Source organism: Oenanthe melanoleuca, chromosome 2, assembly GCF_029582105.1.
Source record: "Oenanthe melanoleuca isolate GR-GAL-2019-014 chromosome 2, OMel1.0, whole genome shotgun sequence".
NCBI lineage: Eukaryota > Metazoa > Chordata > Aves > Passeriformes > Muscicapidae > Oenanthe > Oenanthe melanoleuca.
Window position 1 is genome coordinate 60158111 of NC_079335.1, and position 13000 is coordinate 60171110.

Sequence of the window (13000 nt, forward strand, 5' to 3'; positions counted from 1 at the left end):
GCTTTTATCAGGCACTGGAGGAATGAAAATATGCTGTTAGTCTAACACTCTTTTAGAAAAGCATGACAAGATACTGATTGATTACAAAAGAATACTTGGCTTTCAGGAAGAAAAGTTTTGATGATGTAAATTTATAATGTACATTTGATTTTGTCTTCTGATGCAAAGTGATTGTGTGGGCAGGTAGGAATTTTCAAACTTTTTGCATGTCTTTCTTATGCAGGTCCCTGAATATATTTATCCTAAGGATTCAGTTCCAGAATATACTTCCATTCTAGTTCCAAACATAGACAGTGTCCGAATGGACTTTCTAATGCACACTATCATGAGGCAAGGAAAAGCTGTTTTGCTCATTGGGGAACAAGGGACAGCAAAAACTGTTATGATTAAGGTAGGTGGAACAGAAAAATGTATGTAGTATATTAGTATGATAACATTACAATAATTGATATTGGCACAAATGTTGAGTTGAAGTTAAGGATAGTTTGATTTTTCTTCAGAGTACATACCAGTATTCCTACTGAGGCATTTTGCCAGTACTCACATGGACTACAAGCAAAAAACCCCACGTCTCTACACTTTAGTATAAAGGTTTCTTTTGAACTTTGCTAACTGTGGCCACAAGGTCAGATGAGAAACCCTCTTTCATATGCTTTCTTCTCTTTTGAGTAATCTAACAGAAGATTTTGCTAAGAAAATGTTGATTTTTGGAGGATTTTTTATTTTCCGGTGCTTTGTTGCTGGTGCCATGTGTGAACTGATCTTTTGTACAGCCCTGTTGCACAGCCTTTCTTCAAAAGCCAAGCAGAAGAGAGGAAAAAGAACTTCCTTCTTTAGTAAGGGTGGTTTTCAGAGGGTAAATTTACTGTTTATTGTCTGCTCTCTCAACTTCTTCTCTGAAAATGACATGTTCTTTCTCTAGAAGGAAATGACAGGTTTGCTATTAAATTAACAAATACATGCTTTCTGTACTATAAAATCGTGCAGGTTAATCATATGACACAAAAAAAAATTAATAACTTAATACAGAAAAGTCAATAATCAAAAGGCTGGACAAACCTAGGATGACATACCAACCGTGGCATCTCTTATTTTAAAAAATGGAAACATAATTTTTTTCAGCAGGGTTTCTGTGTTTTTCAGGGGAATGTGTGGATTCTTTGATCAATGAGAGGTAGCTAAACAAAACTGATACACTGTTGGGACAGCTGAATTGGCTATACAGGCTTCTTACCTCCACTGGAGGATTTGCAGAGGTCTTGAAATGGAAAATAGCTGAAAAACACAGGCCTAAATTGACCTTTGGCTTTCTTAAAATCTGGAAGCATTTTGTGTGGCCTGGCCATGTGCTCTCTGAGCCCTGGTGGGGAGTGAGTTGTACCCGTGCCAGCAGCCATTAATGCTATTTTTTCAGGGTAGCTGTCGATGCCAACAGGCATGCCAGTGTAATGTCAGCTTCTGTTCCTGGCACCAGCTGGAGAACTATTTTAGCAGAGTGAAGAGGCGGGGTCTGGGTGGTGGTCTTGATATTCCACATACTGGATTTTGTCCAGATACTGGCAGCCTCCAGCCTTCAGCTGCCATTCCTGTCCCTAAAAATAATTGGAACTGATTCTTGGGAGTTGCTTACACTGAGTCTATGCTATAAAGCAGAGTGTGTTCCTTACACAAGGGAGTGTAATGCCAGCAGATATTTGATCTCATGTGAGTTTGGGAGTGAGTGTTAACTGCTTTCACAACTGTTTCCCTTGTATTTTCATCTTCTGTAGAATTTTGTTTTACTACACCTTGTGGAAATTTCCAGATATAAACAATTGACTTCATGAGAAAGTAAGAGTCTTAATATAGAACACTTCAGGTAGTAATCTGAATTAATCCAAATAATCCTCAGTGTTGAGTAAAGCATCAGTATGAATCAAAATAAAGAACTTAAAATGGAATGTTAACTTAAGACTTTTGCTCTCTATACTATTAATTCACGAATTGCAAAAAATTTTAAAAAGTAATATTAAACTGGTAAAGGACAGTTGAAAATTCTTGGAGAGTTTAAGGAACAAAAATATTTTTATTCAATACCCTCTTCTTTTTCAAAGATCGTTCTCTTTTCTGTACTGTGCACTATTACTGTTACCATGCAAGCATTCTGCCATAATGCCATAATGAATAAAACACAAATGTGTGTTTTGAATGGTTGAGAATTCATAGTTGCAGTCTGTTGGCCTTGGCCAGCTGCAAGGCCCTTACCCAAATGTTGATTGCCTCCCCCACCTCAACAGCACAGGGGTTGAGGTAAAGCCAGGGAGATCCTCAACTCACCAATTACTGCCATGGGAAAAACATTTGATTTGGGGAACACTTTTTAAATTTATCTCTAATTAAAAATAGAATTAGAAGGTGAAAAACAAATACTGAAAATACCCTCTTCCCACCCCTCTCTTCTTCTCAGGCTCACTTTCAGTCCTTCATCCCTGATTCTTCTATGTCCTCCCTGACCAGCAGTGCAGAGGATGAGAAATGGGGACTATGGTCAGTCCATAACAACTCCACTCTGCCTCTCCTTCCTCCTCATGTTGCTCCCTCCTCCACTTGGGATAAAGTTCTTACCAGGGCTGCAGTTCTTCATGAGCAATTCCACCATGGGTGCTTTGTGGGGTCGCAGGTTCTGCCAGCAAACCTGCTCCAGCGTGGGCTTCTCTTTCCATGGGTCTGCAGGTCCTTCCAGGAGCTCCAGCATGGCCTTCCCATGGGGACACACCCTCCTTTGGCCATCCAGCTGCTCCAGTGTGAGGCCCTCCATGGGCTGTAGGTTGATCTCTGTTCCACTGTCAACCTCCATGGAATGCAGGGGGACAACCTTCTTCACCATGGTCTGCATCACAGGCTGCAGGGGAATCTGTGCTGGAGCACCTCCTGCCCTTCTTTCTGCTCTCACTTTGGTGTTTGCAGGCCTGATTTTCTCATTATTTTTGCACTTCTCTCGCAACTCCAGGCAGCATTTTGCCCTTCCTGACACAGGCTGTCTCCAGTGGGTCTGCTGGAGGTGGCTGGAACCGTCTGTGTCTGGCATGGGAAAGCCCTGTCCTCTTGCCAGGGACTGCCCCACAGCCCCACTGACAGCACCTGGGCACTTGCACCTGGCACATGAGCTTTGTAAAAAGTCTTGGAGTCCTGAGGAGGGGTCTGAGCACTGACCTGCACCAACCTCTCAGCTGTGAAGAGTACACACCAAAGACAGGACTGTTGCATGTACATTGCAGGTGTGGGTCGTCATTTATGTGAGGTCTGAAAAAAGACTGTTTCAGAAGGGTCTTTTTTCTTAAACTGATATCACTGTATCAATAAAAATAACAATATTCATCAAAATATTTTGAAGGGTTCTAGCTGTATCCTTCTTTCTGTTGTCACACAGAGAGTGTGTCTCACTGGAGTTCTTAGAGCACTTCATCAGCAATGAAATAGTTTTATTTTCCTGAGGTACCAAAATAGGAACACTTCTTACACAGATAAGAATTTAAATGATATTTAACTTTGTCATCATTGCAGAAGAATCAAATCTTTAAAAAGAAGTTATGTTGGAAATACGGACTTTAAGTGCTATTTCTAAGCTCCAAGACTTTCCCTGAACAAAATATTTCCTATTCTCTCTCTCTCTCTCTCTCTCTCTCTCTCTCCCCCCCTGTCCCTCTTTATCCCTTGGTGTGACTCCAGGGTTGCATATTTTTATTATAAAACCTCACTAAATATGAAAAGTGGAACTTTGTTGCTTTGTGATATCCTCAGCAGCTGTGGGAATTGTACATATTCATAAAATTCAAGGATTACTTTCTTAATTAATAGTAGATAGCTATCAGTAAGTGTGATGTAGCTGGGTTTAATTTTACACTGCCATTCCTTTACACTGCTTTTGTTTTAAGAGTTTTTGTTTTGTAGTGTGCATGAAAATGGATTTGTTTTTTCTCTTGTTCCTTGCAGTCTGCTGTAACTGATCATCACTAACAACTTATATTTAGGAAAACCCTGAAAATTGCTAATGCAAAATTTATTTGCATGTTGAGTTGGCATACTTGTAATACTTAGTGAAGGCTATTATATATTTTAATACTTAAAAATTTTATGCAAAACATTAACTGAGTTTGTTTGAATTTCAAGTTGCAGGTGGTATTTATCTTAAATAAACTGTATTTGGAGATGTTGAAGTTAATAGCAGGAGTGAGATTTTTGCAGGGCTGCTGATCATCTGTGTCTCCTTTTGTCTTAATCATCTGGAGTTATTGATGTGCTTTTAAAAGTGGTTTATCTTGCAGAATTACACAAGCAAGTATGATCCTGATGTTCACTTGACCAAATGCCTGAACTTCTCCTCTGCAACTCTGCCACATATGTTCCAAAGGAGCGTAGAAAGTTACATAGGCAAAAGAATGGGTGCTACTCATGGTCCTCCAGCTGGGAAGAAAATGACTGTCTTTATTGATGACATCAACATGCCTCTGGTTAATGAATGGGGTGATCAGGTAAAAGGAAAAATTTTAACATTTGGGAGTTGTGCTCTTACCATTGTTGCTGATGGAAATAATGATCTGTGGGTTGAAAAAATAGGACAGATTAGAAAAAAGGTATCATAAATTAGAACAAATATGTTTACTAAAAACAATTTCCCCAAGCCAGTTTTTGACATGGCTAATAAGTTATCAGTCCCAAAATATCAAGGTCAGTGTCAAGCCACTTGGTGCAGTATTTAGATCTTTTGGTTTAGTTGTGTACAAAGCTAGTAGGATTTCCAGACTAGCAGTCCTGAGAACCAGTCTGGGAAAGGAAGCATGCAAATCCAAGACACACTCAGAGATTGTTCATTGATCTGCTCTTGACTATAAATAGCAATTACTATTATGTGAAGTCTAAGCTGGTGGTGAGTCTAAAGACTTATGGACAAACTGGGATTGTTGAACCTGAGTAAAGAAGGCTCAGAGGAGATCTTACTGCTCTCTGCAATTACCTGAAAGGAAGTTGTAGTGAGCTCAGTGTTGACAGGACGAGGGGAAATGGCTTCAAGTTGTACCGGGGGAGATTTAGATGGGATATTAGGGAAAAAATTTCTTCACCAAAATGGCTGTTGAGCCCTGGAAGAGATTGCCCAGGAAAGTGATGGAGTCACCATCCCTGGAGGTAGATGTAGATGTGGCACCTGGGGACATGGCTTAGTGGTGGATTTAGCAGTACCAGTTTAATGGTTGGACTCAATGATAAAAAGGTCCTTTCCAGCCGAAACAATTCTATGATCACAGTTGACATTAAAGACTAGCAAGCTGTCTTGAGGTATTGATGAAAGACTACTTATAGACGTATACTCTGAAAATATGACTTAAATTTTAAGAAAAAACTGTGCTGAGAAATAACAATTTCTCTGCTTCCAGTATAGCTCTGTACTCAGTGCCTCTGTGCAAGTGGACGTGTGACTACACGTTGTGCTAAATTAACCATTCTTTGTTGCTAAGTGTCTGTGTCAATCTGAAGATATAGTTTGGATTGAAAATTAAAAGTATTTTCTTAATTGTTGTCTTTTCTTAAATTGAAATTATTCAAATCCAGTTGAATGTCTGACTTCATGTCCACAACTTCTTAGAACGTGAAGCTTACATACAGCCAAGGCACTGCATCTGAGTGCTTGATTGCTACATTGCAATGTTGACAACCTTGAAAGACTTCACTCCTCCATTCCTTTTTTTTTTTTGTTTTGGCTATATTTAGATCACCAATGAGATTGTAAGGCAGCTGATGGAACAGAAAGGTTTCTACAGTTTGGAGAAGCCAGGGGAATTCACGAATGTGGTTGACATCCAGTTTGTAGCTGCTATGATTCACCCTGGGGGAGGTCGGAACGACATCCCACAGCGCCTGAAACGCCACTTCACCATCTTCAACTGCACTCTGCCTTCTACTTCCTCTATTGATAAGATATTTCAGACAATAGCTGAAGGCTATTTCTGTGAACAAAGGCACTTCCCCGCAGAAGTATGTAAACTGGCTTCAGCATTAGTATCTACAAGCCGAAAGGTTTGGCAAATGACAAAAGCAAAGGTAAAATCACATCTATTAAGCCCTTGAAACATCTGACCCAAGCCTTTTGTACTGTTGTGTGCATTTGTAGTTCAGGTTGTGAAGCTGTGACCTATGGGTGTAACTGTTGGCTGATGCCTCTGTTCTGAATTGTCTGCTCTCAGCACCAAGTTACTGATGGAAATCCTAATCACATGCAATGTCTTCTGCAGCTGATATAAGCATCACATTGTATACATATAATATAGTAAGCATAGCTGATAGGAAGATTGAGAGATCTTCCAGTTGAGAAAATGTTGAGAGCACAAGGACCCAGAAATTAAAAATTAGACGTGAATCTTCTCTAAAGCTGATTGGGGTTTTGAGAAACTTTAAAGATTTGAATTTTAGGAAAGAAGGCAAATTTGGCAGAGAGGGAATCAGTTAAAAACAAATAAAATCTGTTATTTATTATAGTGATTTATAAATATTTACTTTTTCCATTTCAAACAGGCTGTTAAAAACATTTGACTGCAATTCTGGGCAAATTTTGCTTTGAAAAAGACAAAAAATATTAGGTATAGAATAAAATTTGAAAAGAACAAAACTACAGCACAGAAATGTTTGTGAACTTTGTTCTTCTTCTGAGAAAAGTGGAGGAGAGTGGTTGAAAGATAGGGATTTGTTAAATTCCTGTTCAGAGAAGGTTGGTCAGAATTTCACAAACAACTCACTGTTGACTTATACTTGAAACAGAAGAACTTCTAGTGAAACTATTGACTAGTCACTATTGACAAATGTATGCAACAGAATTGGTGCTTGTTACTACTAATTAACTTCTTTTCCTGGAGAAAATGTAGCTTTTGGTAGGTCGTAAATATTTTCCAAAATACTGTTTTCTCAAACCTTGACTTGCCTTGCCTTGCCTTTGTTTTGCCTTTCCTTGCCTTCTCTCTTTTCCACTCTCTTCTTCTACTTTCCCTTTTCCTCAGGAACCTTTCCTCAGATATTCTTGGAAAGAACAAAAGAGAATAACAGAAATTATCTGGAAGAAACAGGCAGGAGCAACACAACAGGATAGGCAATATTGATATTTTTACCATGTTCTTCAGTGCCATCATTAACTTACCTGTCTTGGCTACCCTTCAGTCCATGTTCCTGGGACTCAAAACAGTCAAAGATACAAAGATGAAATCTATGTGAAATTAAAGACCTGCTTGTTTCTACAGTAATTTCTTCATTTTACGGTTGCCTCTTAAATGCCAAGCATGTATTTCTGCTTTAATGCAAGGCTGAAGTTGTAAAAATATCCACATTCACTTTCACTTAAATAGAAAATATTTTCATTTGGCAGTTATATGAATATTTTCGACATTATTTTGCAGATGTTACCAACTCCAGCTAAATTTCATTACATCTTCAATTTACGAGACCTCAGTCGTATTTGGCAAGGAATGCTTACAGTTACTTCTGATGTCTGCCAGAGCATCAGTGTTTTGGTAGCCTTATTCCAACATGAGTGCAGACGTGTTATTGCAGACAGGTTCATCAGCCAAAGCGATAGAGACTGGTTTGAAGATATGATGAGGAAGGTAAGCAAATAGTATTTTAGTATTTGCTACGGAAAGAGGCCAATGATGTATTTCATTACTAAAGCAATCCTTAATCTATTGTTGTAGATTGTTTCTGAGGAGCATGGTCAAAATGTTTTTGGAGATAAATACACAGGATTATACTTCGTGGATTTCTTGCGTGATGTCCCGGAGACTGCTGGAGATGAGCCTGATGATGCAGAGTTGAAGGCTCCTAAAATTTATGAGCCTATCCCATCTTTGGATTACTTGTCTGAAAGATTACAGATGTTCATGCAACAATACAATGAAACTGTCAGAGGAGCAAAGATGGATTTAGTATTTTTCAAGGTATTACTGCTTGTAATTGTATTAGTACAGAAAGTGCCTGGTCTTTGCACTTAATGATACATAGATCTTGTATGTTTCTATCACATTTTGGAGGTAGCTCAGAACAACTAGGTTGTTTATACAATGCACACTGTGGATGTCATCTTGCTTTCCTGGAAGTCACCTCTTTGTCAGAGATGCACAATGATTTCCTCAACTAGACTAGACTGGACTAGACTAGACTAGACTAGACTAGAATAGAATAGAATAGAATAGAATAGAATAGAATAGAATAGAATAGAATAGAATAGAATAGAATAGAATAGAATAGAATAGTTTGATAGAATTTTAGGACATTTCAGATTAATTCTTGCCCCAAGATAACTACAGAAGTTGAATAAGAAATTCCTATACTGCACTTGTATTTTACTTTTGTCAGTCTATTTAGAGACCTTGTAAATAGGTCAGCTTAAAACCTGGAGGAGTCCTTTCTGCTTTTCCTTCTGTCCCCGAGGGGCATGTCCTCAACTCTGCTGATGACAAACTGTGAATATGACATTGCTTCATATGAGCTTGACACAAGGACATTTCTGTTGGGCTAGCCTTGCTGCCCACTGAAGTCAGGGGGAAATCTCCTGTTGATTTTGATGAGTACAGAACTGAGTGATTTGGCATAGGCTCCAGAGAAGCTATCTAGCTGTTGGGGAGCAGTTGATTATACAATGCATAGTTTTTGCATCTCTTAATCCCCTTTTCTCTCAATACACAGGATGCAATCATCCATTTGATTAAAATATCACGGATTATTCGTACTCCACAAGGAAATGCATTGTTGGTGGGTGTGGGTGGATCTGGAAAACAGAGTCTGACCAGACTAGCATCATACATTGCTGGATATGAGAGCTTTCAGATAACTTTAACAAGGTAACACAATGCAGTATACGTGGACATTTGCTTTTTAATTTGCCATAGAAATGAAGTCCTCACAATCAACTTAAAGAAATGCAAACATCTCAAACATTTTATCCCTCATTGTAGGCTAAATTTCTGGTCTTACATAGTCAAACTGCATTATGACAATTTCTGTCAATGACTTAGTGCCGAAATTCTGTAATTTATAGAAATTTGAAGTGAAAGGGAGTAGCAATAGCTACCTTCTAGGTCTCTTTTGACATAGGGTTTACAGGGGTAAGCAATAAAGACCTTTGCAAACTATTTAAAATGCTGAGAAGTATTCTTTAGAGAGACATATCAGGTCTATGAATAATGTTATGAGGCTTCTGATGAAAGATAAAGAAAGACATATCACAATCTCTTCCTGTGTCCCAGAAGCAGAAGTGATAGAACAGGGTCTCTAGATTTCCAAGATTAATAAGGCAAATATTAATAATGGCAATGAATATGGAGGGAGGAAGAATGAAATTCGCAGTGAAGAGTGGATGCTGGGTCATGTTTTGTCTCTAAGTATAATTTCCCATAACTGCTGTTAGATTATTGAACCAGATTATTGAACTGCTATTCTGACTCACTAGAGAAATTCTTATTTTCCTATCAGAAAACCAAAAATCCCTGTAATAACTGTAGCTGACACATACAAACTGAAGAGTTGGATTGTTTTTCGAGCTCTGCAGTGCTTGCTTTATGGGTGTTTACAGAGCAGAAATAAGAGGGAGCTAAAAGAGAATTGGGACACTTCCTGTGTGGCATATTTAATATGTGAAGAATGGGTCGTGTGTGTATTGCACAAGTTACTTATGACTTTGAAGAGATTCTTGTAAATCAGAGACTGGTTACAAAGAGGAGAGGTTTCTAATTTCAGCTTTAGTTGGGAAGGGACAAAATATGCCATTTTATTAACCTTACTTTACATCATTTTATATTGCATAATCTGAAATGTGTAGTTGAATTTGTATGGACTTCACCTGAATTTTACTTACTGTGTGCACCAGCTATAAGACACATAACAACAGAGCAAGTCATGGTCTCCATTTGCAGAGGAGCTGATCAGCCCAAGTGATAATGTTCAAACATCATTTCTGGGACTTGATTTTAGTTAAACCATATAACACAGTAAACCCCTCAGTTTCATTTGCTCTTGTCTCTTAATGATTTCCTTTAACCTGCTCTCAATATCTTCAGAAGATAATCCAGCTGTATTTATGTAATTGCTACAGGTATCAGAACCTATTTGACAACTTAATCCAGCTATATTAACCTATTTCTAATAAAAAATTTACATCTGAAAACCATGGGGATACAGAACAGCATCATAATTGCCTGAGATACAGTATTGCTTTCACCGTAGTTTTTCCCAGCACATTATTTTGTTGATTTCACCTCATTTCACATGATTTATGTTACTGACCATTCACTTTGGGAAAATGTTTAAGAAAAAGAAACCTAAGAAATGTAACCAGGAGCTATGGTATTAATTTCTTATCTAGATTTTTTTTCTTGCCTTAAGGAAGCTGATACAGATGATACATATCTCCTAAGATGATCTGCAATTCTTGTTCTGTCTTTCCTTAACCCTTTTCTATTCCAGAACATATGCCACCAACAACCTCCTGGATGACCTGAAAACGCTGTACCGCACTGCTGGGCAAAAAGGAAAGGGTGTTGTCTTTATATTCACGGACAATGAAGTCAGAGATGAATCTTTTCTTGAGTACATGAACAGTGTTTTGGCTTCAGGTGAAGTCTCAAATCTTTTTGCACGAGACGAAATAGGTGAAATCACACAAGACCTGATTCCAGCAATGAAGAAGGAGTACCCAAGGCTTAGTCCCACTGCTGAAAATCTTTATAATTACTTTCTTGCTCGAGTTCGGAATAACCTGCATGTGGTTCTTTGTTTTTCTCCCGTTGGGGAAAAATTCAGAACTCGTGCACTCAAATTTCCAGGTCTAATTTCAGGCTGCACCATGGACTGGTTCCAGCATTGGCCTAAAGATGCTCTTGTAGCAGTTGCACAGCATTTTTTAGCTTCTTATCATATTGAGTGTACAGAAGAAGTGAAACAGAGTGTTGTTAACACCATGGGAACAATTCAAGATATTGTAGCTGAAAAATGTGTTGAATACTTTGAACAATATAGAAGGCGAACTTTTGTGACACCAAAATCTTACCTGTCCTTCATTGGAGGCTACAAAGCTATTTACAAAGAGAAGTTTGCCAGTCTTGGAAGTTTGTCTGAACGCATGAGAACAGGTACTGTAAAAGCTTCTTGAATTTTGTTTCTTTCTTTTCTTTTTAAAGCGTGAGAAGAATCTGAATAAAAGAATGTGAAAGCATGGATTTAGATTGTGAGCACACATTCATTTGGAAGCAGACTCATACATTTTTAGTTGTATTGTGTGTGATTACAAAATATGCAGTGGTTTTGTTTCAATTAACCTTATGAATGTGCAGATTAGAGAGAAGTTTTGGAAATAGTGTTAGTTAGCAGTTAAAATACCTGAAACTTCTGCTTTGACATGTATGTATGCTGAGGAACTCCTGAGATCCTAGTTTTCACATGTAAGCATGCCAAGAATAAATCTGAGAAAAGGTAGTTAAATACTAATCAGTCCCTCTGAAGAATTTTCTAAAGAGACAGGTATATGACAAAGGTAAAATTTAAAAAATATTGCTCTACACATGGTCCAACATGGTAAACAATTAAAGAGTCTCCTAAACTGAGTGCTGTTTGGAAGTGAACTTAAACTGTTTCTTCTTCCCACTGTTGACAATTTTCAGACCTGCCCTATGTACACATATGCCCAAAGGAAAAGGGTGTCTGGCTGTCTGGAACAACAAACGTGGGGCTTTTTGAGCTAGAAAAATATATATGATGCATTATATATATGATGCATTTACATTTAGTTACATGCATTTATATATAAGGATGTTAATACTTAAAGATTTTCTGATAATTTGTTCCAATTATTGGAGCATTGTTTTACTGAAGAATCTGTAGGTTTTTTTATCTCCATCTCATCTGGATCTTCATGTAATGTTGAATTTAGATGCTCAGCCTACTCTCCTTGTGTCTTCACTTTCATGGCCAGGTTCCTCCTCTTTGTTTTGTACAGAGTACAGCCTAGTACTTTTTGTGTTCTCATGGATTTCAGAAATTTCACACACAATTGTTAAGAGTGTCATTTGCCATGCTAATGGTTTTGAGCATGTGTGTTTAATATTTAGTCTCCTTCTGATGTATAAGAATATAAGTGATCAAGTGATCAAGTGACAGATTCTAAAGGCATTTACACATTAAAAGAAATTCCCCTGCTTAATTTTGGTGTTCAACCAATGGGATCACTCACTGGTATTCCTAAATATGAATCTGAGAAGCTTATTTTAAATATCCACATTGCTTCACTGAGATTACTCTCTCCATAGGTCTATCTGTTGCTAAAATGGAATTTGTCTACCACAGGTCTTGAAAAACTGATGGAAGCTGAGGTTTCTGTAAATCAGCTCTCCCAAGAGTTGGTTCTGAAGGAGAAAGATTTGGCTATAGCTTCAAAAAAAGCTGATGAAGTTTTATTGGAAGTAACTATGAAAGCCCACGCTGCAGAAAAAGTTAAAATGCAGGTGCAAACAGTAAAAGACAAGGCTCAGGCTATTGTGGATGACATTGCCATTGATAAAGCAGCAGCAGAAGAGAAGCTTGAAGCTGCAAGACCTGCACTGGAAGAAGCCAAGACCGCCCTGCAGGTCAGAAGCAAATATACTCTGAAACATGCATGTAGTTAATTGTTATTATGTGCAATAATATGGCTTGTGCTTCTAACTTGAGGGGAAAAAAGAGGATTTAAAGAATAACACTGACCTCTAAATCCTTGTAGAAAAAGCCCTGAACACTGAAGAGGGGAAGAGGTAAGATGAGCAGTACTCTACTATCAGGTAATAAAGCAGTCGTGGAGTGTGTAGAGTCTCTACCTTTAGGGATTTTCTGCAGTGGTGCTTCTGAGTGACCTTCAAACCTGCAGCAATTGCATTCCATATACAGTCGTCCCAAAAGAACAGCATTCTTTGCAATAGAGTGACTGCTTAAATAAATGGACTATTTTCTTCTATAA

The 13000-nt window shown here is 38.2% G+C and overlaps 1 protein-coding gene across 1 annotated transcript in view; it reads left to right on the forward strand.

Annotated features, from left to right (window-relative positions):
* The window catches only part of LOC130248987 (dynein axonemal heavy chain 5-like), a 140209-nt gene that overhangs the window by 66569 nt on the left and 60640 nt on the right, over window positions 1-13000 (forward strand). The window contains exons 46-53 of the mRNA XM_056483249.1: window positions 224-391; window positions 4305-4511; window positions 5746-6075; window positions 7419-7625; window positions 7713-7955; window positions 8704-8858; window positions 10480-11144; window positions 12355-12635. Coding sequence (XP_056339224.1) covers window positions 224-391; window positions 4305-4511; window positions 5746-6075; window positions 7419-7625; window positions 7713-7955; window positions 8704-8858; window positions 10480-11144; window positions 12355-12635 — 2256 coding nt within the window. The remainder of the gene's footprint in view (window positions 1-223; window positions 392-4304; window positions 4512-5745; window positions 6076-7418; window positions 7626-7712; window positions 7956-8703; window positions 8859-10479; window positions 11145-12354; window positions 12636-13000) is intronic.